Source organism: Hibiscus syriacus, unplaced genomic scaffold (assembly GCF_006381635.1).
Source record: "Hibiscus syriacus cultivar Baekdansim isolate YM2019G1 unplaced genomic scaffold, ASM638163v2 tig00110020_pilon, whole genome shotgun sequence".
Classification (NCBI taxonomy): Eukaryota; Viridiplantae; Streptophyta; class Magnoliopsida; order Malvales; family Malvaceae; genus Hibiscus; species Hibiscus syriacus.
The window spans coordinates 3,669,684-3,696,635 of record NW_024062568.1 but is presented as its reverse complement, the minus strand read 5'-3'; the positions used below and the strand labels follow the sequence as shown (position 1 = coordinate 3,696,635).

At 34.6% G+C, this 26,952-nt stretch overlaps 5 protein-coding genes and 2 pseudogenes across 6 annotated transcripts; 1 reads left to right on the top strand and 6 right to left on the bottom strand.

The window, feature by feature from the left end:
• Positions 1-372: 372 nt before the first annotated feature.
• LOC120213357 (transcription factor DIVARICATA-like) lies at positions 373-1,870 on the bottom strand. Its single transcript, XM_039211537.1, has 3 exons — positions 1,285-1,870; positions 765-1,045; positions 373-650 (listed from the first exon to the last, which is right to left on the bottom strand). Exons 1-3 carry the CDS (start codon positions 1,653-1,655, stop codon positions 502-504), a joined length of 801 nt encoding a protein of 266 aa, XP_039067468.1. The 5' UTR covers positions 1,656-1,870; the 3' UTR covers positions 373-501.
• Positions 1,871-3,545: 1,675 nt separating this feature from the next.
• LOC120213352 lies at positions 3,546-6,321 on the bottom strand (annotated as a pseudogene).
• A 1,235-nt stretch (positions 6,322-7,556) lies between these two features.
• Positions 7,557-18,995, bottom strand: LOC120213353 (sedoheptulose-1,7-bisphosphatase, chloroplastic). The gene is made up of 10 exons (XM_039211532.1): positions 18,985-18,995; positions 15,945-15,956; positions 10,305-10,422; positions 10,096-10,215; positions 9,832-10,017; positions 9,664-9,745; positions 9,357-9,578; positions 9,174-9,274; positions 8,888-8,959; positions 7,557-8,000 (listed from the first exon to the last, which is right to left on the bottom strand). Exons 3-10 carry the CDS (start codon positions 10,416-10,418, stop codon positions 7,716-7,718), a joined length of 1,182 nt encoding a protein of 393 aa, XP_039067463.1. The 5' UTR covers positions 10,419-10,422; positions 15,945-15,956; positions 18,985-18,995; the 3' UTR covers positions 7,557-7,715.
• LOC120213354 (uncharacterized protein At2g39920-like) lies at positions 12,633-14,450 on the top strand. 2 transcript variants are annotated; one of them, XM_039211533.1, is made up of 4 exons: positions 12,633-12,725; positions 13,329-13,477; positions 13,567-14,191; positions 14,264-14,450. In XM_039211533.1, exons 2-4 carry the CDS (start codon positions 13,408-13,410, stop codon positions 14,433-14,435), a joined length of 867 nt encoding a protein of 288 aa, XP_039067464.1. In that variant the 5' UTR covers positions 12,633-12,725; positions 13,329-13,407; the 3' UTR covers positions 14,436-14,450. The 2 variants fall into 2 exon arrangements, with proteins under 2 accessions (XP_039067464.1, XP_039067465.1); XM_039211534.1 differs by having other exon boundaries at positions 12,720-12,837.
• On the bottom strand, positions 14,847-15,962 carry LOC120213450 (glucan endo-1,3-beta-glucosidase 12). Its single transcript, XM_039211599.1, has one exon. The coding sequence runs from the start codon at positions 15,960-15,962 to the stop codon at positions 14,847-14,849; it is 1,116 nt and encodes a 371-aa protein (XP_039067530.1).
• LOC120213355 (60S ribosomal protein L35a-1-like) lies at positions 17,590-19,160 on the bottom strand. The gene is made up of 5 exons (XM_039211536.1): positions 19,032-19,160; positions 18,871-18,906; positions 18,310-18,537; positions 18,183-18,225; positions 17,590-17,708 (listed from the first exon to the last, which is right to left on the bottom strand). The coding sequence occupies exons 1-5, from the start codon at positions 19,061-19,063 to the stop codon at positions 17,691-17,693; spliced, it is 357 nt and encodes a 118-aa protein (XP_039067467.1). The 5' UTR covers positions 19,064-19,160; the 3' UTR covers positions 17,590-17,690.
• Positions 19,161-19,958: 798 nt separating this feature from the next.
• LOC120213356 lies at positions 19,959-22,423 on the bottom strand (annotated as a pseudogene).
• Between the last annotated feature and the right edge of the window lie 4,529 nt (positions 22,424-26,952).

The window sequence follows — 26,952 nt, the reverse complement described above, 5'->3', positions numbered from 1 at the left end:
ATATTTTAAGAAGATTCCAATAGTATTATCTATATATATTCTGTAAAAGATTGAAAGCATGTGATGCTGAATTAAGTGGAATGCAAACTCAGCTTCTACCAAGTGAAGACAATCAAATCCGAGTGGGAAGGGGCCCCCAAGACAAAAGCAAACTATCAGAAAATACCAAACGAATTTCCATGGCAGTGCCAAATAAGTCAGCCTGTTAGACCAAATAACATATTGACATTGCAGATACAAAGTAAACTATCATTGATCTCTCCTCGAACATGTCGATCCAGTTGTGTCTCGGTTTATGGCCTCACACGGTTCGGCTTCAGGTCATAATCATCCAACAACGGACAAAGAACTGTGGTCCTTTTTCTTTCCTTTGATTCATAATCTGATTATTATTACAAGTTTACATTACATGATTCCACCATCGTGGAACAAGCAAACCATTTAACATCATGAAATCGGAACGTTTTCGATTACGACAGAGAACAATGGCCTTGTACATTTTTAGAACACAGAGCTTTGGGGTTTGATATGAGCTCCATGATAACTGCCATACAAATTTTGCCCTTGAAGTCTCGGACCATTCGAGGACGTAAACCAGTTGCCATCCATAGCCAATCCATCATTGGTCTGATTCCAATTAAGACCTGCACCTCTTGACATACCAGCCAGCTTTCGCTGCAATGTGAGAACGTCGGACTGGTTTACCGAAGGCGGCTTCCGATAGTTCGAAAGCGCAGCGGTGTTGGCGAGACTGAGACCTGCACCTCTTGACATACCGGCCAGCTTTCGCTGCAATGCGAGAACGTCGGACTGGTTTACCGAAGGCGGCTTCCGATCGTTCGAAAGTGCAACCGTGTTGGCGAGATTGAGAACCGTAATGTCGTGGATGCTCGGTCTCCTCTTATCTTTCCCTCCTGAAAGCTGCCTCTGATAATACTTTTGAGCATGGCTTGCAACTTGTGTTGGTGTCTTGGAAACCACAAAGTTCCTTGAGATGTTTCTCCAATCCCCTTTACCATACTTTATAAGCCCCATTAGAAACCTCCTTCATGCCATAATCAAAGCAAAAGAAAAAATGGTTAAATATAAAATTTGGTACCTGAATTTAGCTTCAAAGTTCAATTTGATATCTACTTAAACTCAGGCTTAAGACTCAATATGCCACCTAAATTTGGACCAATTAGATACCTGAACTTTATTTTTATTCAAATTGGTACCTGAACTTAACTTCATGATCCAATTAAAAAAAAAAACCCAGAATTTGAGTTTAGGAAGAAAATTCACCTGTGTTCTTCCTCAGTCCATGGGACACCTTTCTTCCTTTCATGATCAAGGCCTTTAGCTCCATTAGTCCTCTTCCTATAAGCATCAAAATCATGGCTATCAACCAGTTCTAATGTAAAAGATGATCCGAAATAGCCCGGGATCGGAACTCGACCGGCTTCGATATCGGAAACATCTTCTTCCAATTCCCTGTACTGTTTAATCACATCGGAGACGGTTTTCCCAGGTAACATCTCTGCAACTTTGATCCATCTATCAGGAACATCTTCACCATATATGGCTAAAGCATGTTCAAACCTTTTGTTTTCTTCTTTGGTCCAGTATGTGTTTTGGCTCTCTTGATGATCATCAAACCAATCCACATTTGACATGAAAGAAGCTGGAAATAAAGCTTCTATACTTGGCAAATTCAGACAACAAAAAAGAAGTGATTTTTAGCAAACAGTTTTCATTTGGAGATGAAATGAGAGGGCTTTAAAATCAGAATAATTTTACTTGGGAATCAATAATCAATCTTTGTCCCCCACAGCATAAACTGGAGAATCTAGAAAGGCAAATCTTTTAAAGAATCAAGAGAATTTTGACAAGGAACAAGACAGGAAAATCTGGGTTTCTCTTCTTGTTGTTTTGCTTTATTTATGTAATGATAAAACAAGATGATTCTTTAGGTTAATGACTGATGAAAAACAGTGGGGAAGAATGGATTTTCTCTCAAGAGGAGAATCAGAATTTGATCAAATGGAAAATGTGGAAGAAAATTGAAGAAAAATATTGGATTTTCACTGTTGGGGAGTGGATGAGATCAAAGAGACAAAATCTGGAAAGAGAGAGAAAACCAAAAGGAGCCTAACAAAGATGTCAATCTAGGATTGGGTAGGAGATTTAGAGTGAAAAATTTCACTTGAATTCTTTATTCTCTCAACATCTTAATATGATCACATGTATAATATTTAATTTTAAATTTACATTGGTTTAATAAGATGAAATATTAAATTTTTTAATCAGAATCAAGATTTGAATATTGATGTTTACTAATAAAGTGATTGGTTTGAGAATGCCTTTATAACACTTTTGTTATTAATTAACTGAATGATTAAGAATACTTATACTATTTTACCTTGTATGAGTTCAATCCAATCATTTAACTTTAAAATATAATACATCTATTTAATCAAAAATACTTTTTGAATAAAAAATCTAGTCCTAAGTTTATAAAATTGTGATGATTATCTTGAAAAGTTGAAAGGAAAGAAGAGTAAGAAATAATTATAAAAATTATGGACTAATCCAACATCACTTAAATAGATATCAAATGTTCATCAAGTTGTAATGATAATCCTAAAAGGAAAAAGTATTGAGCTATGTACCATTCACTTAGATATGATAATTTGTCTATACATGCTATAATTGTAAAATAAAAAATAAATGCATCCTTCGATTATGTAAGTATTAACATAAAAAGTAATTATTATATTAATTCAAAGTAACTTATTAAAACATAAATAATAAATAGTGAAAACTCAAATAAAAGTTCTTCAAAATAAGCAACTTTCATTCATTTTCTTTATCTGTAGTAAATCAGGTGAGTCACTAGAAATTATTAAATAAAAATTAATATACTATTAATTCATATATTAAAAATAAGGAAAAAGAAACCTAGCATAAATATATCAAAATTATATTACATTCATTAAATATTCATGTTATTTTTAATTTTGACTATGATTTATAATAAAATACTTTTCTACATTTATTAATGTTATTAGTAAATTAAATTAACAATCTTATGATTTTTAAGAAGGTTAATCTTTTGGATAAAATATGTATAATGATTCCAGACAGCAAAAGCGCCTGTAGCTTAGTGGATAGTGCGTCTGTTTTCTAAGCAGAAAGTCGTAGGATATACCCCTATCTGCCGCGGCATTCTAATTTATTAATTTTTTATTGTTTTTTCAATTTCCATTCCACTGAAAATTCTAAATTAATTAAAACATTTTTGCAAAATAAGTAAAATAGATTCAGATAATGAAGAGATTTCCAGTTTCCCAAATCTTCACTTTCACCATAAATTTTGATTAACTCTGATAACTACACATTTACTTATATATATACTTCCATTAAATGCACTCAAACTATATGTATATATATTCAAATTATTACAAATTAAAATAATCTTTTGAAAAGAAAAAAAACCAGCAATCCTTTGATCATCTGCTGTTTATTACCTCCCTACTACCCCTCAAACTTTGATTCTCAAAGCTGTCTCGAAACCTTGTTTAGCACATCGGAAGATCACTCGGAGGCGGTTCGATCGACTCGTTCGGGCCTTCCCCATTCTCCACCAAGAATGCCATCTTAAGTCCCCATGTTGTATGAACTTCCAAATGGCAATGAAAAAACCAGACCCCTAAACAGACAGACAGTCGCATGATGTTGGAACATGGAACATGTGTTTCATTGCTTGTTGTTAAAGCAAGCTGAATAGACTGTTTATGAAGAAGACATTGCTTGCTACGGAATTATTGATTAGAAAGGACAATTTTAAGATGCAATTTCTTTTTCAATCAATAAGATTTGATAGTAATAACCTGGGTCGGGTGCTATTATAGACTTCCCCTGGATCTCTAGTTGAACTGTTGAGTTATAGACAGTTTGTATATCTTGGTTCCTTTTGTTGTTTGTAGATTGGATGGTGGGGCTCGGGTATAATCGAAAGGTGTCAACGGCTTTCCCGGGAAATCATCAGTGAAAACCCCGTTTATGCCGTAGTAATGTGTTTGAAGGATAGCCGTGGTTGGCATGACGAAGGAGACGTTGTTAATTGCTGCTACGGCTCGGCTTCCGTTGAAGCATGTGGCACATGGGTTGATCCCGGCCCCAATGATGAAAAGTAGCGAGTGATCGATGGCTAAAGGGAGGTTGGCTGGATATTCTTTCGAATTAAGGCTTCGAAGTGAATTCGAAAAGACCGTTGTAACCGGCGTTGCGTTTACGTAAGGAATGCTGAACATGGTAGTTGGAGTACAGGCAAGGGTGCGGTTGTAGCTTAAGTATCCAATTCTTGTTTCGACTGCAACAATGGTGTCCATGAATGGAGATATGGCTATTAAGTACTTCTCGATGCCCTGATCTGCTTTAAGAAGTGCAGTTGTGGTTTGTCCCGGACCGAGAGATAACATATCGGTTTTAAAGGGTTTTGTGTAAGCGGCATCAACTTCGACGACGATCAGATTGTGGTATGCGATCTTGAAGAAGAGTTCATCGTTCACAGCCGCATTTACAACCCGAAGCAAATAGGTCTTTCCGGTTTCAACATGTAAAGTATACGCATCTGCATTCACAAAAATGATGCAGCTTTGTTAAATGATTAACATCGATAAGAAGAAATTGCGATTTCTGTGATCATGATGCAACCAAACACAAGACTATATAGAGTTCAATGCTAATACCATCAGAAGAACAGTTAGGAACCGGTCCCGGATGGCCATTAATCGTGTGTGCATCCGATATATTCGGAGGCAAACCGGTTTGCGTTGCCTGGTTCACCACAGCTTCGGTTCGGCTTTCCACCATTCCCCTATAAATATTGACATATTAGTCTCGCGAATACGTTCTACGCCGGCAAAAACAAGCTTCGAGGTGCCTCAAAAGGCTGAAACTCACCTAATACGATGACTTTTTCCTTATCGGGTTTCGGAAAAGGGTAAGGGACACCTTTCTTAGGCAAGTAACAATGGCACCATACATGGTTGATCTCAACCAGGAAATATGTGCATGCCAAAGGAGCGTGCCTCTTTGACCAGCTAATGTGAAGTTGTAAAGGAAGTTCTGGCCTGGTTGAACCGGACACTGTGTGATATATGCGGGTCCCAACCGGTTCGAAGCTGTCGGACCTGATGCAGGGGGATCCGAGACAGATGATGTTGAGCTGTCAGATTGCACGTTGATGGCGCTGAGATACCATGAGTTGGCAGATCAGCGCAAAGGCGGAAATTGATTGTGACATGTTCCTCATTGGGGTCGTTTTGAGTATGTTTCAGTCTTTTGGCCATAACTTTGGCTACAGGTGTCAGAATCACACATAAGACCCCAATCCGGAAAGCTCTTTTCGACGCGCACGCTCTCCACATTGCATGTGGCCTTTTTTTCAACCTCAAATTCTGCCGTTTTCCCCTCCGAATCACTAGATTTAGTTATTTTTTACTATTTATGGTAATATTTCGATTGTTAATTAGGAAGTCAATTTAAATCCGATTTAGGCCGGATTTTTGGGAGATTGCTTATTTTATTTCGAATTTCAATTTAGAGTGATTTTCAGGATTTTGCTATTTTTGGCAAAATTCGAATAAAGACGATTTTTTTGCTATATAACAGTCCGGCTTGTGGACTGCTTTTTGCATTATTGGATTTTATAATATTTTATTAAACCCTAGAGACTTTTTTTTCTCTGGTTTTTTGGCGAATTTTCTCTTGTGAATCGTCTGTCGGAACTAGCCTACAGGATAATCACTATTCTGTCTGGCGTCAGGACCCCATGCCTGCGACATCAACAAAAAGGCTCTCAAAAGCTGCAATTTTCAGACTCACTTGAGATCTTTGTGATGGACATGCTTACCAGTGGATCGTAACATTGTATTGAACATGATTGGTGACCCTCACGAGCATAAAGAGTAGTCCCCGGAAACTTGCCGTTGACGGTCACAATCATCTTGGTGGAGCAAAGCTTCGTTTCGTTTTTCAAGACCACCTAAACCGGATGCAATACATTTAGTAGTTTATGTGACATAAGAATATAATCATAGACAACATTTAGACATGATGTTTTCTTTTGTGGAACTATCGGAGGATCATCATCACCGGAATCATATATCATTCTATCGACAGACCAAACGACTTTCTGCCTGCAATAGAACCGACGACACGACGTACTACAGAACAAAATATACTTACATCGAAATGGTAATGCCGAATTCTACACTCAACCAGTGCAGGAACCAAGACCGACATAAACAGCAATGTTTGAACCCAAGAACCCATCCTTTCTGCTCTTCTCTTACATCAACTAGGTTCAGAACAATCCAATGTCATAAAACCCTAAACCCTAAACTATTAATTTCTTCCAACCTTACCCAAATCATACACTTTTCGGGTAAAATGAGAAAATAAAAAGTAAGAAAAATATAGGTTTCACATTTAATAAAAAAATGACCAAATTTAAGAATTGGGTATAGTTCAGGGACTAATTTACTGATAAATCTTTTATTTTCTAGTTTGTTCTCACTAATAAATTACAAAGACTCTTATTTTAAAGGTGGTGAATTCATTTTGTTAGTTAAAATCCTTGCTCTTAAAGACAACTAAAATTGATACTTTATCCATTAGTAATTTGTGGTAAGCATATCATGAAGGACAGACAGACATAAGATTTTATTTTAGAGCTAAACTTATAAAATTTTATAAGGAAGTAAATATCAAGGGATGAAAAAATATTAAAAATAGAAAATATATAAAAAAATCTAAAATATAAGAGAATTTGAAATTTTCAAGGGGTGACTGCCCCCACATGCCTCCCTCGGTCCATCACTGTGTTCAATGTCTTTTCATTATCTTTTAATTCTTATGAAAGAATGATTGCATTTGACATAATAACAAAATTGACATTTATGAACAACAATGAAGGTTAATGATATGTTTACATGGATGGATCGAGAGCGGTGTTAGAGAGTCGTACTCTTTGAAAATTTTAAATTCTCATATAATTTAGGCATATCCTTTGTATTTTACATCGATGATCTAATTTTATATTCCTGATATTTTGAAATTTTGTACCCTCAAATTTCTAATATAACTTCTTAAAGGTCCACATCCTTTGATGTAAGATCTTACGTTCATCCTTGCAAATCTATCATCTGGTTGTGTAAAAAAAACACACTCTCGTGAAATCCGAGGGTGCGATACTCTCACGTCCGAATAGATAATTGAATACAAAATTTCAAACATATGAAAAATCTTTAAAAGAATTTGATCATATTATATTGGACATGTATCTATCAGGGTGGAAGCTGGGAAATCATTTTAGGGGCTAGAGTGAAGTTTAAATCTGAGGGAGGGGGCAAAGTGAAATTTTACCATTTATATGTAATGATACACTGAAATTCTAATGCCCTGTAATATAGCTCATACCTGGCATTATCATTTGATTGTACCAAATCCAGGGCTTAACTTCATAGAAATTTTCATTCTCTTCTGGATTTTAATTCTAAAACCTGTCGAATTCGAAAGTCGAAATTTCATCGTAATTCAAGCATTTCATATCATTTCATCCACTATTTCCAGAACTTCTATATGGGAATTACTTGAGAAATTTTGAGATAATTAAGGAACAAGGAAAATAAGATGTCAGCAAAAGGTAACAAGTGAAACATTATTGTTTAAGCAGTAGCTCCAACAGGGACCCCTGCACCACTGAGCCTCGACGATCCGTATAGGGTTTCTTCGAACCGGATAATTTCGTTCTTCGAACCGTACGCAACTTGAGTTCGATCGTCAAGGTTCGTGATCACTTTGTCGAGCACTGATTGTTGACCGTCACTGCTGTAACCACCGGCTTTCTCAATCAAGAACCCCAATGGAGCTACCTCAAACAACAATCTCAGCTTGGCCTTGGCAGATGGTGAGGTCACATTTGTAAATATACCCTTCTCTTTTACAATGATCTGTAAGGGTAAAAATAGAGAAAAGAGAAAACAAATAGTAAATCATTTAAATTTGACAAAATATTTAAAACACATAATGACCCTTGAACTTGATAAGTTTGATCAAATTAATCCATGAACTTTGTTAAAGTTTAATCAATTAACCCCTTGATTGTTTTATAACAACTTATAAGTTCAGGGGACAATTTTACCCAAAAACGTTGAAGGGCAATTTAACTAAACTCGTCATATTCATGAACCAATTTGACCACATCTATCAAGTTCAAAGGCTATTTTGTGTTTTAAGCCTTGACAAAGTATAATTTAGGCTTAAGAGGTATTTTAGCCTTCGTATTCGACTCAAATTATTAATGTTGTTCATCCACAAAAATGCATTAAATTGAGTTCTCGAACTCTTGAATTATATTAATGTCGTTCTTTGATGGTCGAAACTATCGTTGACCGTTATGATGTTCACGTGATAATCCACTATGTTGATGTGGCGGTCCACGTGCGAAGGATGATGTGGCAGAGGAGTTTAATTGATTTAAAAAAAATTGAGAGAAAAAAAATTAAACCCTCGAACTTTCTATAAAAAATGAATATGCACCTTTATTGTATCATCATTCACATGTGGATCGTCGTGTTAATATCATGAACTGTCACATCAATATTTTGAATTTTCATATCAGTAAAATTAATTGTCACGTCAATAATGTAATGATCAATTATAATTTTCGATGGTCAAAAGATAATATTACTGTTATTCGAGAGTTCAAAAGTCCAATTAATAAATTTTTAGTCGAGGGATAATATTGGTATTTTAAATTGAGTACAAGGACTAAGATGGGCTTACGCCTATAATTTAGGATGAAAATGAAAGGATATAAGAGAAGCATGGGATATACCTGGTTGACATCAGGCACCATTCCACCGGTGTACCTCAGTGTGTATTTCTCCCTCACATAATAGTTGATCAACTGTTCCATTAAAGGGTTGAAGTTGGTAAATTACGTACATATGTTATTCGAATTCGGACGTGAACACGGATGTTATGTATATATATTTTTAAGAAGGAAAAAAAAATCTTTCTTTTTCTCCCTCCCCTTAGATAGGAATTGTTAAAAAAAAAAAAAAAGGAAGAATCGAAACAACATTGCTCGATAAAAGAATACGAAAAAGTTATGTTTGAACCTTATCATATTCAGGGTTGTCAAATGTCGCTCTCAAGTTTCCAGGGGAGAACATTTTCCCTTCACCAATCTCGTAGGTGTCCTTCACATGCTGCCATTTTCCTGATGAAATGAATCAGTGAAGAACATAAATTTTCATGATTGCATAATTTGATAATAAAATGTTGTTGCAACTTCTAAATACCTTCATCAAGGAGGAGGAATTCATGGGTGCCAGGGACGTCCTTAAGTGCGAGAACGTATGTGGTTCGAGGACCAAAAATTCCCATCGCAGCGGCGACTTGGTCTCGTCCCGTTACACCGGTTAACTTGTCACCCGGCCAGACCCCAAAGATGGTGCCTACGGTGAAATTTGTATCGACGATGCTAGAACCATCGAGCGGATCGAAAGCGACACTGAATCCTCCTGTTACATGTAGTGATCAATTATAGCTACACACATTTCAGGCTTACTTGAGCCATAAGAAAACGAGAAAGAAAAAATTGCAGACCTTCAGCAGGGCCTCCCATGTCTTGAAGCTCGGGGACTTCTTCGGAGCACGCGTATTTGCAGAAGTGCGAGTACGTCAAGGCCTATACGTTACCGATTATAACCAAGAAACCGTTAATTTCTAGAGAATTTCATCGAACACTTGGACGAAAAGATACCATTTTCGAACCTCGAAAAGAAGCTTGTTGGCGAGCATATCAACAGCAAGCTGCTCATCTCCAAAGGAATTGACACAAGCAGTGCCTCCACATGAAGCTGTCCTCACTTTGAAAGCAATTGTTCTCAATGCTTCTCCCATGCACATCATCAAACTAATCAATCCTTTATCTGATGTCGATTTCGTAAGAAACTCTTCCTACAAAACCATGTATTAAAAAACTATTCGAAATCGAAACCAATACATAAGACGACACAGACCGATAAGTAAACATACCAGACTGTCTCCAATTTCACATTTTGTCACAAGGGAAGTGTTCTTTGCCTTTGTAACCTTCAATGATGATCTTGGCACAACCCTCAGCGATTCGCCGAATATCGAGCTCGATTTAAGGCTCTGCAACACATATATACCATGGTGAATGCAAAGAAAAGAAGCTATACATGTATGAATGTATGTATGTAGATATGTATATGATTATGTACCCTTGAGGTGAAGGAGGGAGAAATTGATGGAGGGGACACTAATGCAGTGGAATGCTTAGAGGAGACCGTAGGAAGAACAATCCCATGAGCATAGCAGGTGATACCAGTCTCCATTGTTTTCTCTTAGAATTCTTCAAGGAGAAGAAGCTTTTGATTTTGAGTAGGGAAGATAGCAGATAAGAAATTAACCGTGTCGTGACACGTGGCAGAGGAAAGGGTTGGCTATGGTGAAATTAGCATCTCTCATTTAATGTGTGGCTATGGTCCAATATTTGCAAAGAGATTTGATAGGGAAAAAGGCTTTGCTACATGGTAGTGGGAAGCTTTGTTTAATAGCTACCATTATCGTTGATAGAAGTGAATAAAATTTGATTTGACTTTTTTTAATTTTGAGTTATTTAAATTGATTTATTTAAGTCAAATAAAATAAGTGAGTTAGTTTTTGAGTTCAAGTTAAGTTCGTATTTTCTAATTTGAAAAAAAAAATTCAATTGTTGTGCGATCTAGTCAAATTTTCTCATCTCTTCAATTCAATAACTTTGTTCATATTTTATCGTTTTAAGTCTAATGTTTACTAAATTTGAGCTCACATGCTCCTGAACCACTTTAGAATACATATGTATATTCAATTCCTCTTTTTGAAATCAAATTTCCTCTTTTTACAATTTAGTCTCTTAACTATGCATGGTTTTTTCGGTTCTCCAATTCTTCCTTTGTTTTAAGTTCATTTTTATCAAATCTGAATCACATGTTCCACTATCACCATAAAATATTTATGTAACTTCAATTCCTACTTAAAATCAATTTATTATTTTTGCAATTTAGTACCTCAACTTTATATTTTATTCAATTTGATCATTTGATTGTACGTTTTTTTTATAAATTATTTGTTCTCATCAATTCCTTGACTCATTTATACTCCCATCAATACTTTTCCTTAAAATATCTTATTTAAAAACAACATTATAAATAAATTTTATAATTTTAGATGATATTTAATTTATTAAGTAACATTTCAAATCTACTTACACAAGTAGAAAAGAATACTACGAAAAATATATATGTATATCTTATATGATTATAGAAATTCGTTTAAATTGGAATAACTGTATCATAATATTCTAAATAATTACAATAAAATTTGAAGAGAAACTCGAAAATATTGACTCAAATTTTATAAACTTAACTCAAAAATTTTAAATAAAATTTGAATCATAAAATAGAATTTGTTAACTCGACTCGATTAAATACTCATCCTTAATATGAAACTGGAACCAAAATTCTAAAATTAAAAAAAATACATGTACTAGAAAGTATCAAATTAAGAGGCCGTTTGGGAATGTTTATGGAAATGCTTTTGGTCCAAAAATCCTTTGAAACTCAAAATTATTCTCAAACACCTCATTTTCAGCCAAATTTTCACGTTTCAAACGAGTTTACTGTCTCAAACTAAGAAATTGAAAAAAACTAGTTTGGAGAAACACTCCCAAACGAAGCCTAAACAAAGTATATAAAGACTAATGGTATAATTTGACTTTAATTTTTACTTTTTTTTGGAATGATTAATTTTATCCTTTTTGTTTAAGTTTTGAAACTAAATTTGGGGGGGGGGGTTTATATAATTTGAGCCCAAAATGTACGAGTGGGTTTTGGGATTAGGGTTTACCTAGAAAATTCAAACCCAACATGGATTGGAATTACTCAAAGAACCAATCTTTTTGAACTTCACACCCCGTTTTTATGTTAGAGCAGAAATTGAATTACAAACATGTAGTTGGTAAGTACTATTGGTATCTTTTTTATTTAGAGTTTGAATTTTATCTTTCTTTTAGTTATAAAAAATAGTATAAAATTTTGTTAAAATTATATTATTTTTCAATTATTATATCATGTTTATGTTAATTTTAATTTTTTTAATAATATATGATGATTACAAAATAATATATATTTAGATAAATATTTATGAAACTGCTTATGAACAAATCTCCAATAGAATAAGATAGAATAATTTAAACTAGGAAACAACCTCAATAAAGTCAAAACATCTCGTCTTCCCAACAATATTATTGGCGTGGTGGATCCTTATAGGGCGTGGTGGATCCTTATAGGGCATGATTGAAGTGGTGGACCCCCGAAATGAAGAGATTTTGGATTTAGAAAACATAAAGATATTTTAGTTCCTTGAGCAAACCAATCATAGCCGTTCATGGTGTCAAAACTCACCAACTACCCTTGATACGGGCAAGAACTCAGACAAATGTCACATGTTTTAAGTTATCATCGTCCTTGTTAAAACCCTATTGGCTATCATCAAATAAAGGAGGTCTCTCACCACGAGAATGACACAGTTTCCCTTTACTTTTTGTCTTCAAATCACCTATGGACTTTGATGTTTGATGTTTCTTCAGATGCCTTTCCCAGGTTCTGTCTCTGATCTCTCTTTCGGTTTGCCTTTGTTTTAAGGTTTTGTATATGATATCTGATAAAAAGAACATCATCTTGCTTGGGGTCTGCTTTGTTTTTGTGTTGCATGGTGCTTTCCTATGTTTTTTTTATTCTGAAACTGATGTGTTGAGCAGTGCGTTGTTTCTTGGTTAGTGGGTCAGGTTGATTTTAGACTGGATTAATCGTGTTCGGGTCAAATTCGGATTCTGAAAAGTTTAAGTTATATCTTGTTTGGATCACTTCGAGTACAGATCATTTCAGATTGTAGGTCACCTTGAGTTCTATGTTGCTCTAATTCCAGTGCAAGTATCCGATATGAATAGGACTTTTGGAGGTTATATCTCTATAATCAAGTGTGGGACACGGATACGTAATGAAAAATTAAACAGTCCGTTAAATTCAATATATGTCTAATCATCCTGACCTCAAATCATGTTTTGGTTTGGGTTGAACGGATTTGGATTGGTTACTTTTTATGATTAGATCGAGTTGATTTACATTTAGATTCAGGTTAACCTTATAGGGTTTTCGAGTTCAAGTCAAACCCGAGAGATATTTGAATTCATATTGATTTTGCAGGTAATCCTTCTATGATTTGGAAGGGAACTAAATCAGGAGCCATCTGCAGCCCTGCAATCAAGCTAGATTGAATCAAACAATGTCTGCTTATGGCCATCAAATGGAGCGAGAGTTCTCCGGCCAAAGTCTCTTGAGTCCAGGAGACAGTGGTATGCTTTTAAGTATCCGCAATGCCCGGACTGAATTCGATGTCTGATAGATATATGCATATTAATCTTTGCTCGTACTCGTAAACTAGGAACGGAGATCGGAAGCCGTTACATCATCGAGTCGGGATTCTACATGACATCTTATGCTGCAACAATCTTCATTGCTGGTCTTCTAATCATTGGGGTTCTATTAGTAACATTGGTGGTTTCATTAGCAGTAATGTTGCAATCATGTGAGAGTCGGAGCAAGGGGATGGTCGAGATCGAGAAAGAAAGAAACAGTCACCATTACTGCCAGATTCTCGCGCTGCACGGGAAGCTCAATGGGTTTAAACCCGATGAAGTTCCTCCCGTCTGCAGGAGTCTCGCTGTTAGACATATCGAAGCAGTAGGGTACACAAGAGATTTGGAGTTCACAATGCGGATGATCGAAAGCTTTTTCGATTCCATTTCGCCATCGAACGATAGTGTGGATGTGGTGTTAATGGACATTGATGACATCCTTGCTTCAGATCCTCGGTCGAACAAACAGGATGGCTGCATCGAAGGCGCAATGTATCGGAAGCAACGACGGACACTCGAATTATACATGAAACTGCATTTCAGAGGATGGTCTTTGATTCTGTTATCGAGGAAGCCTGAGAGACGACGAATTGTTACCATTGAAAACCTTAATTCTATAGGATATAGTGGTTGGTCTTCTTTGATTATGAGGTACGTATTGTTATGTCTGAGGTGCATATATTCAATGTAGCTGGTTAAAATTTTCCGGGAAATTTTTTTCAGGTCAGATCGAGAAACGAAAATGGAAACAAGCGAGTACATCTCTAGACGAAGAAGAGCATTGAAGGAAGAAGGGAATGAAATAATCAGTGTGATTAGCAGCCAAATGGATGCTTTAACTGGCTGGTCTTTGGGAATTCGTGTATTTAAGCTTCCAAATGTATCACAATTTTGATAATCACCTTGAAAACTGCAGATTTTCGCACTAGATTATGTGTTCTTGTTCTTTGTATAATGTTCTTGCTTAGTACATGCAATAAAGAGTTTTTACAAAATTCGATATTCATATTTCAAACTACATCAAATTAGAACAACTATGTTCGGACCGACTCGACCCGAGCCATGTGCATCCTCTAATTCCATGGATCATTTAACTAGCTTAGTGGCCTCAAAAGAACTAAACTGAAACCTCAATCACCAGTAATGGCAACTCTGTTTCGATTAACAAAACAAGCAAAGCTGCAACGAATTGAAATAGTGAAATGAAGGAGAAAACCATATGAACATCAACATCTAAACCCAAACTCATAATCTCTTCTACAATAGAATCACAGCTAAAGTGTTGAAGAATCTTCAATTGCCACTCCTAATTTCCGCAAAAAATGAAAAAAGTGATGAACACCAAGAAAATCGCCATAAACCCAGAATTCTTAACTCCATCAGACATCTCCAGATTGTATTTTCGAGTCATGTTTTCAGATAAAATCCCCCATTTTCTCGCTCTTTGCTTATCACTGCCGGCATTCTCATGATCCATTAGCTCATAAACATAAACCTCGGCAACCCCATCTTTCTTCAATGGCGTACCGACCCCTGACTTCAAATGCCTCACCAACCCTCTCAAATACATCTCCGCGTACGCTTCGTTCGCCTCGACTTCTCCAGCTTCGCCTCCGCCGCTCGGCCATCCGGTTTCCGCCACGATGACCGGTATACTCTCGTATCCCATCACGGCTATCGACGTCAACACCGCGTCCGCCATCATGTCGAACAGGTTGAAATATCTTACCCCGGTAACTAAATCGTCCCGGAAATTGAAAGGATAGTCTTGGAACAAAGCGAACCCGACCGGGATTTCGCTGTCGAGACGATAAAGATTGTAGGGGTAAAGGTTGATTAAGAAAGACGAGTTCGTTTCTTCCAAGAATTGGAGCAAAGGTTTCACAATCAGATCGCCAGCGGGCTGTTGGAACTCGGCGGAGGACGGAGGGAAGGCAGTGGTGATGGTGGAGAAGAACGAGAATGTAGTGGAGACCGGGATTTTTTTTATGCCCAGCTCATGGAGAGCCAAGTGGAGGTTCCTGATTGCCGGGAGCAAGTAAGGGGTGAAGTCTTCTTCTGCGACGGAATCGAGGACGGCGTTTCCGACGGAGACGAGAGTGATTTTTGACCGAGGGTAGAAAGGAAGGACGTGTTTATAGAGCCAGGCGAGTGCGAGGGAACGGTTGGCGGCGATGGCGGGGAGGAGAGGGTTTGGGATGGAGAGGAAAAGGGAAATGTTGGTGAACGCGAAGGCTTTGATGAGTGATGGGTCGGCGTCTGGGAGGCGGACGGCGGAGATTTTAAGGGAGGTGATGGTAGTGGAGATCTTGTCCGGAGGCGGTGGGGTTGATGCGGAGGAGTAAGTGACTCCGATGGAAGGGAGAGAAGAGGTTAAAGTGACGAAGGAAAGTAGGAGGAAAATGAAGAGAAAGGAAGCCATTGTTTTCTCTTTTCTGTGTGTTTTCAGCTCTGTTTTGGGAAGAAACGAAGTTAATAAGAGACAGTTAGCTGAGTTCGTTACTTTAGGCGGGAAATTTTAGGTTAGGATTCCATGCAGAAGGCTGTACGCTTTGTTTTCATCTAGCCCTTCATTGTTTAGGTATATATATGTCATGGGTCTCTGTACTATTTCAAACTTTACGATTCAGTCCTTGTACTTTTGTGAAGTTAAGTCGTGTTCTATTCTTTTACATGGTTAATCAGTAAAATAAGGATAAACCTCGAACCTGTGTTGCTTTCGCTATTCATTTGTAGATCTGAAATGGTATACATGTATGTACGTGAATTCTCCGAATTGAGTTTTACCTTTGGTATATATGAATGCATGTTTCTCCGTATGTATGTCCGCATGCATGTTAAACATGTTGAGTACTTTTTTATAGGCAAGTTCCCTGCGATGCATGTATCCATCATATGATGATATAGTCATCCATCATCATACATCCCATAGCTGCAGCTGCAGCATTTCCTAGAACCTGCAAGAGAGAAAATCTCAGTTTCTGGAAATTAGCGGCATCGGTTACACAACAGCTTGGAGCCATGTACAGAAGGAGGTTCACGGAATTCAGCTTCTCGCCAACATAAAATTACAACTTTTCAGCATTCGTTTCCCAGTCTCTGAACTAACATAAGGCATCAACCGAATAGAATTTTACGAAAATGAAATTGGAATTGTATGAAGGTGGAGATTCAATTAACTTCACAGGATCTGATTCAAAAATTACCAAATAGAATTTTACGAATATGAAATTAGCTTCTCATTTATCAAAACAAGTAGCTCCAAATACAAGGAAATAATAGAATTTTGAAAAAAAATTAGGAGGAAAAAAAAAGATTTTGAAGACGGAAAAGAAACAATGTGGATATTTCTCTGCGAATTTCATTGAGAGGATACTAAAAATTTGTAGTTTTATTTTATTATTTAAGGAACTATTAATTAATTAAATATATTCAAAATTTAATGTCATGAACCCAAAAAATAGTTAAAAAGACTTTTATAATATATCTTTCAGATATTTAATTTATTGACTGAAAAACAGAAAGAAAAATCATTCACTTTGAGTGTACTTTTTGTTTGATTTGTTGTTATCAAGCGAGTTTATTAAGACTTCCCACGTCCACATGCATGCACCGTGCATGTATTATGTAAAACGCAATTTACTTGAATTAAAAGTAAACTTCTAAAATTTTACAAGTTCAAAAGTTACAAGTTTGGCAAATTTAAGCACATAATGTCCTCTTCATGCAAAACATATATACATCGAAACTCAAAAATCTCTATGCTTGATAGTTGCCACATTTTCTTTAAAATCTTCAACCAGGCCTGCTCAAGAGTAAAACTACCCGATTGATTTCGTAAATCCGATCTGTGTGCATCGGATTTCGAATATAAGTTTCATTAACCAGGGCCAATGCAAACATGTTGAATTCATATTTAATAACTTTTGAGCTAACAACTTGATATGGAATCTCCAAGAAGTTCAAAAGTTGCTAATTTGTTTCATGAATAATTGATTAGCCAAAACTTCAGAGTCGAGAAAAAAATGTCAAAACAAAAGCAGAGTTTCATCTACCGAAACGAAACAACTGTTCGAAAACACAGACATTTTGACAGTTTTGTAAAACCCGGAGAAATGCAAGAGTCACTTGGGTCGTCAGCTGCATGCCGTCAAACATCTATAGACAACTGCAAGGAAAGAAGAAGACACAACTTTAGGGAGATTGTTCTACAAAGGAAAATGTTCATAATTAGTTATTATAATGTTCTCACAAGCAAGATACCGTTAAATGAAAGCTAAAAATCACAATAACAACAAGCCATACAAGCAAGATACTAGACTAAAGGTTTATAAGGTTTTTGCAAGGATGTTGAAACAGCAGAAAACTACAAAATCTGGGAAAATTAGTAAAGCTGCTTATTCCAAATGTCCAAAGTTAATTTCGAGGTCTTATAATGAATCATAATTGATGCAATCATTATAACGTATAAACAGCAAACAGAGTTCACAGGCAAACTGAAACCATCATTAATCATCTTTTGCAACAAGCAACTAATCTTCAAACTGAAAGTTACATTCCTCAAATACAAACCAATAACTTCAAATTAAAACGAACCGACAACTTAACTAAGAAAGATCATAAACCGGGAAATTGATATTACCTCAAATGTTGCTGGGGTACATGAAGACTCTGACTCTATCTCCCTGCCAAGGAACCAAAGGGTACATGTAAGACTAAAAGCAAAATGTACGTACACCCAATAAATAATAACAATATAACACACTTACCATGATTTTGGGGGAAGGTTGGACTTGAACTTAGCACGAACAACACCACTGTTCCCATGAGGTCTGGCTACCTTGCCCCAAATGCAACGATATTGTGAGCCATTCTTCTTCACCTTGGCCTTGTAAATATAAGCCATTCGCTTGCCGGCATACCAAGCCACTTCCTCCTTTGTGTTGACCCCCTCGATCTGGATAAGTGAAGTGTTCGGGTACTGGTTCGACTTTGACCTAACAACAAGCAGCACAAACAAAACCATAAGCACCAATCTGAAATTCAAAGAACACATTCAATCATCTAGTTTACCATAATAATTAATCTCTCTCCCCAAAAACAAATCCTGGAAATTCAATCCCACCCTTTGCTCTAAAACGTTAACTTTCTTAACCAATGAACACAAAATATGAAAGAAAATCAAACACATTAGATCAACTAATTTTACTCATACACTAACAAAACATTCAATTTCTGTAAAATCTCTCTCTAATTTCTAAAAAAGAAGCAGAGCTTAAGATCAATAGAAATGAATTTCAAGTAATACAAAAAGTTCAAAGTTTTATCACCTCTTGTAACCCAAGATGGTTCCTCTTACATAGAGTCTGCAAATATTAAAATCGAAAATGGAAAACAGTGAGTTAAATAAAAAACTGTAATAAAATATGCAAAAACCGGAAACTGAAAAAAAAAGGTTTTGAAAGGGGTGAATGTAGAGATCAAAACGGACCTGACTCGCTCTCCTTGGCGTCCCTTCACCATCTTTTCCGGTTTGGAGCTGAAGCTTTTACTCTGGATTCTGATAAAGGTAGCTGCAAAAGGGTGACCCTAAAACCCTAATTATAAGGGGTAAGGAGATTTGGGGAATTTATCTAAGGTGGCCGAAATTGAAGTGTGGTAAGCCCAATGTATGTATATAGATGTGGACTTGGGCAGCCATCGATATCAAATTAATCGATTAATAAATTAAATATTAAATTATTACAATAAATTATACATTATATTATTAGAATACTCTCGTTTCTTAATCAAATGGTTCACTTAAATCACACCACAAATTATGTATATATAACACACTACTAGAGCTATATAATTTAATTCTTGATTATTTGGATTTCACTGATAATACTGTATATTATAAAATATTCATAAAATCCATTCAATAATATTGAATATCATAATAATGTCATAAAATCACTTATTTTAATCTCTCGAGTTTATTCAATCCCAATTAAAAAGATATGATAATTTATTCGGACCAACTTAATCCAAAACAATTTCATTTTTTTTAACTCTTATAATAATTTCGGTACTCTAGATTTCAACATTCATATTTTTCTACAATGATACTTTATGTACAAGTAGTCATTAAATGTTCGAATTTAATGCTTGTAACGTGATTCATTTCCTCCTAAAAAAAATATAATAATGATTATCTAAAATATGTAATTAAATTTCAGTTCCTTTCTATAACATTTGAACACCAACTCTATAGTAAGCTACTAACAAGAATACTAACTCTTATTCAGCAGCTAGCTGAATCAGAGGTTGCAAGTTAAAAAGAATACACTCCTCAAGATGAAAAGTCACTCGAGAGACAACCCGATCGGTTCATTCGTAAGATTTCAAGTTCGAATTCCAACATACGCAACCCGATCTATTCTTAACTTACGTCTACTCATACATCGGCGAATATATGATACGCCTTGGAATCCACAGCAACCAGCCTTATACCGGCAATTGTTGCTGCCAAAGACATGAGACCAAAGAAACCGACATTGAGCCAATGCCAGAACTGTTGCAAGGAACTCAATTTGTGCTTCTTTGCCACGAGGTACATATGGTTTGCGAGGATGAATGTCAGCGGGAATGTGCTCAATGCTCCCGTGAGGGTCTCGAAGTCTCCGAGGAAAGGAAGAAGAGCAGACACCAGTGTACTTACAGTAAGGTAGCTGCCTCTCGCTATTAGTCTGAATATAATGTTTTCACTTGAACGAACTACCCGTAACTCCAAACTTTGTGTCTAAATACTCGTAAGCCGGGCATGCGAATCTCTATGGCAATGAGAAAGGTGATCATGGGTCGTTGAGGTGTTAGCTAAAACCGGGAAATACAAATAAGAATACTTACATGCAAAGCAATAACAAGTAGACCGCCGGATATAATCTAGCTAATCTAGCTCACCTGTATCTCAGGAAGCATTCCGGTATTGAACGCAAACACAAGATTCGCAGATGCCCCTATGGTTGAAAAAACCCTGTTGGTGGTCGATTTCCAATGTATGGTATAATCTCTAGGCGGCGCATTCATTCCTATAACGGAATGAAATCATTAATGCCATATCAATGCATCAAAAACCATAAATTTACACCAGCAATAAACGTGAAGAACAAAATGAGAATATCAGAGTTCGAAATGACTCGACTGATTAACACGAACTAACCATGCAAATAGGTTTCAAGGTAACAATTTCCGTCCACGGTTCAGTTGCCACTTCAGAGTACTATGATAAACTTTCCATGCAATTTTAGAACTTACCATCCTTTGTTGCCAGCACACACGCAACGATGATATATATCAGGCTGAGAACAGTCGAACATCCTAACCATATTCTTAGAGATGACAGATGGGGTGTCAAAACTGCAAACAGAATACACACAAGTCCTTCTATGACAATAAAGTGTGGAAGCTTCATGCTATGCTCTTCGTTAAAAAGGACATAACAAGCCTGCCTCACATATCCGTATGTTACAGATAGCCGAGTAAATGTCAAAATCACAAACAATGTTCAAATCATCTTTATTATAACATTCAGGTCTTACCTTTAAAGCGGAACCGCCTAGAATGAGATATCCGAGGTTGATCATGAACAGATTGACGTATTGCAATGCTCATGTAATGTAATATGATTTCCTACCTGTTGAAAACAATAGGCAAATCAAACAATAATCGAAATCAAAAACGTTACAATGCTAATTAGGCAACTGCTACCATATATTTGTGCTGCAAGTTCTCAGTATCGGATATGCCTCTTCCCGTCGAATTCATGGAGTTTGGCAACAAGCATATTCGTATGCAACGATATCGCAGTGGCTAAAAGCAAACCGACTACACCTCCGACCCATCCGAGAGGGACCATGATGGTTCCGGAATATCCCAGGACAAATACACTGTTGATACCAGTGGTCAAGACAAAACCTGCCTGGAACCATGAATCTGAAAAGCCGCACCAAAGTAATGTCAAATGAACTCGACACAAAACCGGGGCCTAGTCCAATCAAAACTCACAAGAAAACATTGAAGAACTTGATTTCAACAGGAAAAATGTGGTGAAATCCAACAAAATATGCAACAGAGTAAGGTCAAATGAACTCGAGACGAAATTGGAGCCTCTTCGGATCAAAACTCACACAAGAAGCCATTGAAGAACTTGATTTCAACATGAAAAATGCGTTGAAATCCAATAAAACATGCAACAAAAGACCATATAAGAATCATTATCAGAATAAAAAATCCTAGAAACATGAACTTTTGTAGCATCAAATACAATACAACAAGAGAAACAACAAGTGAAAGTGTTGAAAACCAACAAATAGAGAAATTGAAAATTTTCAGAAAAGTGGAACTTCGTGGCATCCAAATACGAAAGAAAATTACGATCACAAGACCCAAAAAGAAACTACTTTTCACCATGCATACAATAATATGAACAAAATTCCAGAATTAAACAAAGTGTTGCAATCAAATTTGAAAAAGAACAATTTTTTAAAATACCAGTGCTTATTTGGTGGGCGGTTTCAGGTACTTTCACAGTCAACTTATCATCTTCCTGATCATCTCTGCTTTCTTCCACCATGTTTGGCTCTTCCTTTCCCTCCTCCGCGAAGAGCCAGACAGTTTCTCCTTGTTGGTCTCCGTTTTTATCTTCTTCCGCGAATATATCTACGAACGCCGGGATTGCTGTTGGGATTATACCCTCTTTTTTATTTTTTTGCAAGTGGTTGTGCTACTGAATTCAATGTCAGAAATTTGCACAGTCAATTAATGACTTTGATTCCCAATAATTGAAAGATTGTGGGGTTTTAGCAAAGAATCAAATCAAAGAAAATCTGGGTTTTTTTTTTGTTAAAGAAACAAATTTATTTGTGTTGTTTGGTGCGGGAAAGTAATGTCTCTCTATCTGATCTCCCTGTTTCACTTCCTTTAAGCACGCATATCCACGTATATATACACACACGTGTATAAATATATAAAAATTAATAAAAATTAAAATAAATAATATATTATTCGATTAAAGTAATATTTATACTATCAATAATTTATTATTTATTTTAATGTTTAAATATCATCGATATTTTTTTTATGATTCGAAAATTATAAATACATATGTTTATTTAAAGTGACAATTTAAGTTTCTAATTTTTGAGTTCATTAGTAATTTTAATGATAAAAAGAATAATATTTTTTGTAGAGATCATTCATTCGAGCAGTTATATTTATTAGAAGTATGTGCATTGTTAATAGGTTAAGAAAATTAGAAACACATCTATTTAAAAAATATATATTTTAATTTGACCCTTTTAACTTTTTATACTTTAAATAAAATCCTATTGTTAGTCCCTATACTGGATATAAGTTGTACATTTATTTTTTCTTCTTCAAATTGATTATTTTTATTTCTTGTAATCTATTCATATTATCGTCGTAGCTTTTGAATTATGATTGAAATTTAAATAAATTTTAGAAATTAAAATTGATAGAATTAGAGTATAATGACTAAAAACACAATTTATACATAATATAGAGACTAATAACAAATTTTTACTTTTCGACAAACTAGTACATGGTAACTATACATTGCAATTACTTTTAGTAATATAATTGTACAAACAAATTATCACAAATAACATTATCTTTGTGATAAAATTACTCATAATAATCACTAATTTGACACTAAAATTCTTTATTATTATAGTGATTGATGAGAATATAAAAAAGTTAAAAAATTTGGTGGAAGAAATAATTTGTGACGAATTATAATTAAAGGATTAAATTGAATAAAATGTAAAGTTGAAAGATTAAATTAAAAGAATAAAATTTATTTTAAAAAGTTAAATTATATATGTATTCTATTGTTATAAAAGAACAATATATATTAAATTTGATTAAAAATGAATTAAAAAAATTAAAGATGTGAAGAATAAAATAATAATAAAATTTGAATTTGGGAGTTTTAAGAGGACAAACGCGACCATATGATATGATTGGTAGACTTTTATTTGTGTACCATCAAGGAAAATTGTGGAGGTCTTGTCTCACTGTGTCAGGTGACTCAACTATGGCATCTTCTCGAACCTTATACAGACAAAAAGGAATATGGTAGAGGACCTAAAAAGTATTTTAAATCAAAAGGTGGTACGTTAAAGCTTAATCTGTCTATCTTTAAAATTATGAGGGACCTAAAAATAGTTAAACCAATTTTTTAATTTCTTTTTTTGGATATGGCCTTTCTCACATTACATATATCTCGTTCATATAGTTGATTAAATTCATGGTGTATTGACAAGAAATATTATATTAATTATTATATTTTAAATTTATTAAATAATTTTTGTGATAAAATATGATGTTACTCTTTTTAAATATTTTAGATTTGAATAATTATATCGGTAGGATATATGTCTTGCTAATGGTGAAGAAAATTAAGAACATATACTTTGGAAGCATCTAAAACTATTAAAAAATTTATTAATTCTTAAATTCGACGTGTAATCAATTTAATTATGATTTGAATATGGCTGATATTCGTCCCTTGCTTTGATGATTAATTATTTTTACATGGCTTACTTTGAACACGACATCAATGGCACTTTCTCGTATTTTGCTTTGTTCGGCACAAAGAAAGTTACATCTCCGACGTGCTAAAAGCAAAATTTGACATTAAATTTTGTGTTGTATCACTTTCGTTGATCGATAAGAACATGACTCTCATTTCACTTCAAAAATAAATAAATACTTTTTAATAATTTAAAAGTAAATATATAAAATACTTTATGTTCGATGATACTCTTAATTATTTGACAATAAACTTTTGTATAATCTTACGAACATTGTATTCGAATCTGAAATCTTAAAGAATAATAATAATATCATAACTACAAAAGTCCATGGTTCATATTAAATAAAGTTTTGAATATAGAATAAATTACAAAATTAACTATTCAACGTTACTTTCATTTTATTTTAATCACTAAAACTTAAAACTTTTCAAATTTAATCACTAACTTTCAAATTTCTTTTACCACATGAAAGTCGTCATTTTGTTTTTGAGTTTTCCAATGACAGGAGACCCATTACAAAATTTGAACAATTAAATGTTGAGATAAAAAGAGAAGAAAAACATAGCTTGAAACTAGGATGATCTGACTATTAATGTTTTGGATCGAATATGAGTTGGTTTTGACTTAAAATGATGGGTTCGAAAGGCTTAAGGTCCGATTCAAATAATGGTTCAACCATAAACAAAAGACTCATTGGAAAGTGGTGATTCATAAGAGAACTAAAATAAAGACGTTAGATTCGTAAAATTTAGAGTGCTTTTTTATTCATATTCAAATTCAGAAGATCAAAATATAATGATTTAAATAGTTTAGGATTTAACGATCGTCAACAACAACAATTGGAGCGTAGGTTGAGATCTAAGTTGACACCTACATGATTCAACAATTAATAAAAATATAAAGTCGGCATAGAGTTAGAGAAATAACGGTTGAGTGACGGAAAATTTAATCTCTAAAGTTGAATGATAAAATTGAATTTTTTAAAGTTTAGTGATAAAAATAAAAGAAAAAAAATTGAGTGGAGTCATTGAAGATTTGAAAACGATGTTTCAATTGATATTTGACTTTCTGATAGATTTTGTATTGTGGGTAGATCGTTATATATTAACTCAAATCGTATATGATAGATAACTTGAATCTTATTATAGTAAAAAAAGAACTCATTTTGTGTGTGTTGATCATTATAGATATCCCTAAATTATGAAGTATATTCTAATTAGTTCATGAACTTGAAAACATTCTATTTGAGTACTCAAAAGTATTATTACTGGTATTGTGTTAACCAAGTCCTATGGTAATATTAGGTGATAAAATATTAGTTTGAATCTAATGCAGAATATATTGAAAATACATGGACTAAATTTGAAACACATTTGTCCCTATTAAATGAACAACTTGGATTTGGGTACGTTAAAACAAAATGTCAACACTGTCATTAAAATTCAAGATGATTATTTTTTATTATTGTCATTATGACATGTGATAAGTACAGATATATTTAAAATTTAGTTTAAGAATTTTAAATATATTTCACGCAAAAATTAAACTAACATTTAACATCTAAACATAGAGTTATATTGAAGGAAGTAATCGATTGATACCTTAATAATACTTTTAAGGTTCAATTAAAATATTTTATAATTTAGAAATTAATTTATAATCATAGTTTAGACCTACAAATTGGGCTGTAGACGTTTAGCCCCAAATACATAAGACAGGTAAGCCCAAGGTTCCGCGGCATGAGAATATTGTACCCGTCTCAATGATTTGCATTCTTGTCTGCACAAATCCTTGAGCTTTAAGGGATTGCTACCCCAGGTGCTTAGCCATCCACCTATATGAATATCTAAATTTTATTCTTTTTACATAATTCAGAACGAGGTTCGAATCCGGATATATCGTTCGATAGATATGTGTCATGTCGTAAATATTTTCTTAAAAAAAAAACTGAAAAGTCTAACTATAACCTGACCTAAATGAACTATCCATAGTTCAAGTATGGAGAATCAGTAAAAATACAATCTTTGAGTCCTTCTAATCTTGGAGACACAATGATACAAAGTGGGGGCTGTTTTTAACATCTCAATTCAGACCAACGACAAAGCTTGCAGAACCAGTCATTATGGAGCACAGGACAATTTTGCAGTTACTGTTCCATTTTCAACCAAAGAAAATAGGGACTAATTCCAAATAATATAATAAATTTATCCTTTTATATTTGAAAATTTTATCAATCTAGTCCTTTTTTATGGTATTAATAAACTAAGTGAGTCCATTGGGTCAAATAGTAAGATTGATCGAAGACCGGTACAACCTGAACTTAATTGATTAAGCAAACTAAGGGAGTCTATCGGATCAAATAGTAAGAATTACTTGATTAAGCAAACTTGACTTGCCGCTTTATTGATCGACGATCGGTACAACCTGAACTTGGCCCTCTAAGTGTACAATGAGAAACATATTTCATTGGAAAATTTTTGCCTACTCCCTTGTATGTTGTCTCACACAAAGCAATAGACAAAGTGTTCCCATTGGTAAAATTTAACATCTTCTTAGATATCGAGAGCAACATGAAAGTAATATAACATTTAAGAGAGAAAAAACAATTTGATAGATTTTTTAAATATAAAAGGTTAAATTTATTAAATTCTTTTGAATTATGACCAAAACGATAGAATGTATAAGTTTTTAGGACTGAAATCTATTCATATAACACATTACGTTAACGACGAAATAACCTTTTTGTAACATTTTTTTTAATTGAGTGTCTATATTATAATTAAAAAAAACACATGTTTATAACCAACTTAA

Excerpts from the sequence above, each read along its gene's own strand:
- LOC120213357 (XM_039211537.1), bottom strand. The coding sequence starts at position 1,655 with ATGTCAAATGTGGATTGGTTTGATGATCATCAAGAGAGCCAAAACACA. Across the intron at positions 1,046-1,284 it reads TGGACTGAGGAAGAACACAG|GAGGTTTCTAATGGGGCTTA; the intron begins GTGAATTTTCTT and ends TATGGCATGAAG. Across the intron at positions 651-764 it reads GCTGGCCGGTATGTCAAGAG|GTGCAGGTCTTAATTGGAAT; the intron begins GTGCAGGTCTCA and ends GTATGTCAAGAG.
- LOC120213353 (XM_039211532.1), bottom strand. The coding sequence starts at position 10,418 with ATGGAGACTGGTATCACCTGCTATGCTCATGGGATTGTTCTTCCTACG. Across the intron at positions 10,216-10,304 it reads CTCCCTCCTTCACCTCAAGG|AGCCTTAAATCGAGCTCGAT; the intron begins GTACATAATCAT and ends TATGTGTTGCAG. Across the intron at positions 10,018-10,095 it reads GTGAAATTGGAGACAGTCTG|GAAGAGTTTCTTACGAAATC; the intron begins GTATGTTTACTT and ends ATGGTTTTGTAG.
- LOC120213354 (XM_039211533.1), top strand. The coding sequence starts at position 13,408 with ATGTCTGCTTATGGCCATCAAATGGAGCGAGAGTTCTCCGGCCAAAGT. Across the intron at positions 13,478-13,566 it reads CTTGAGTCCAGGAGACAGTG|GAACGGAGATCGGAAGCCGT; the intron begins GTATGCTTTTAA and ends CTCGTAAACTAG. Across the intron at positions 14,192-14,263 it reads TGGTCTTCTTTGATTATGAG|GTCAGATCGAGAAACGAAAA; the intron begins GTACGTATTGTT and ends AATTTTTTTCAG.
- LOC120213450 (XM_039211599.1), bottom strand. The coding sequence starts at position 15,962 with ATGGCTTCCTTTCTCTTCATTTTCCTCCTACTTTCCTTCGTCACTTTA.
- LOC120213355 (XM_039211536.1), bottom strand. The coding sequence starts at position 19,063 with ATGGTGAAGGGACGCCAAGGAGAGCGAGTCAG. Across the intron at positions 18,907-19,031 it reads CGCCAAGGAGAGCGAGTCAG|ACTCTATGTAAGAGGAACCA; the intron begins GTCCGTTTTGAT and ends TAATATTTGCAG. Across the intron at positions 18,538-18,870 it reads ACCATCTTGGGTTACAAGAG|GTCAAAGTCGAACCAGTACC; the intron begins GTGATAAAACTT and ends GCTTGTTGTTAG.